Source organism: Malurus melanocephalus, unplaced genomic scaffold (assembly GCF_030028575.1).
Source record: "Malurus melanocephalus ecotype Western Australia unplaced genomic scaffold, MMel_1.1 scaffold_2174, whole genome shotgun sequence".
In the NCBI taxonomy this organism is placed as follows: domain Eukaryota; kingdom Metazoa; phylum Chordata; class Aves; order Passeriformes; family Maluridae; genus Malurus; species Malurus melanocephalus.
Genome location: NW_026625406.1, coordinates 1 through 1,186, shown reverse-complemented (window position 1 = coordinate 1,186; position 1,186 = coordinate 1). Strand labels below are relative to the sequence as shown.

At 47.5% G+C, this 1,186-nt stretch overlaps 1 protein-coding gene across 1 annotated transcript in view; it reads left to right on the top strand.

Moving 5' to 3' along the window:
• Window positions 1-1,167, top strand: part of LOC130587633 (hepatic lectin-like) — an 8,994-nt gene extending 7,827 nt beyond the window's left edge. The window contains exons 4-5 of the mRNA XM_057388609.1: window positions 48-89; window positions 886-1,167. Of these exons, the coding sequence (XP_057244592.1) occupies window positions 48-89; window positions 886-1,039 (196 nt within the window). The 3' untranslated portion in view covers window positions 1,040-1,167. The remainder of the gene's footprint in view (window positions 1-47; window positions 90-885) is intronic.
• Window positions 1,168-1,186: the final 19 nt, after the last annotated feature.

Sequence of the window (1,186 nt, the reverse complement as noted above, 5' to 3'; positions counted from 1 at the left end):
CCTAAATCACCTCATTTCACCCTAAATCCATGGGATTCACCCTAAAACTGGGAATGGGTGGATGGGAGCGACTACGGATCCTCCTTCACGTGAGACCTAAAACTGAGCCTAAATCCTGGGATTGATCCTAAATCCTTCACATGAGACCCTAAATCTGAGCCTAAATCCTGGGATTGATCCTAAATCCATGGGATTCACCTTAAAACTGCGAATGGGTGGATGGGAGCGACTACAGATCCTCCTTCACGTGAGACCTAAAACCGGGACAAAATCCTGGGATTGGTCCTAGATCACCTCATTTCACCCCAAATCGTCCTTCACGTGAGACCCTAAAACCAGGATTATCCTAAAACCTGGGATTGATCCTAAATCCTTCATGTGAGACCCTAAAACCATGGATTTGATCCTAAATCCTGGGAATTGACCCCAGACATTGAAAATTTTGGGAATTCCCTCCCCCAAACCTCCCCAAATCCACCCCAAATTTGGAATTTTTGAAAATTCCCTTCCAAAATCACCCCAAACATCAGAATTTTTCCAAATTCCCTCCCCAAATCACCCCAAACATCGGAATTTTTGGGAATTCCCTTCCCCAAATCTGCCCCAAACCTCCCCAAATCCGTGATTTTCCACAGAAATTCCCTCCTAAACCTCCCCAAACCCGTGATTTTTCACGGGAATTCCCTCCCCCAAACCACCCCAAACATTGAAATTTTTGGGAATTCCCTCCCAAACCTCCCCAAATCCGGGATTTTCCACAGGAATTCCCTCCTGAAATCACCCCAAACATCAGAATTTTTGGGAATTCCCTCCCCCAAACCACCCCAAATCCGGGATTTTCCCCAGGAATTCCCTCCCCATCCCAATCCCTTTATTTTTTCCCAGATTTTGGAAGGAGGGGGAGCCCAACAACAGCGGCAACAACGAGGACTGCGCCCATTTGTGGATTTGGGGCCAATGGAACGACGTCCACTGCACCTTCGAGTGTTATTTCATCTGCGAGCGGCCCCTCACCCCAAAATCCCAAATTTCCCACTGATTTTTGGGATCCCGACCCCCCCCTTCCTGCTTTTCCCAACCGGGAACCGAAATTCCCAAAAAAAAGTGGGAATTCGGGGCATTTCTGGGGAATAAAGGAAGATTCCTGCTCTGTTTTGGTGTCCTGAGGGGAAAATTGGGATTTTTT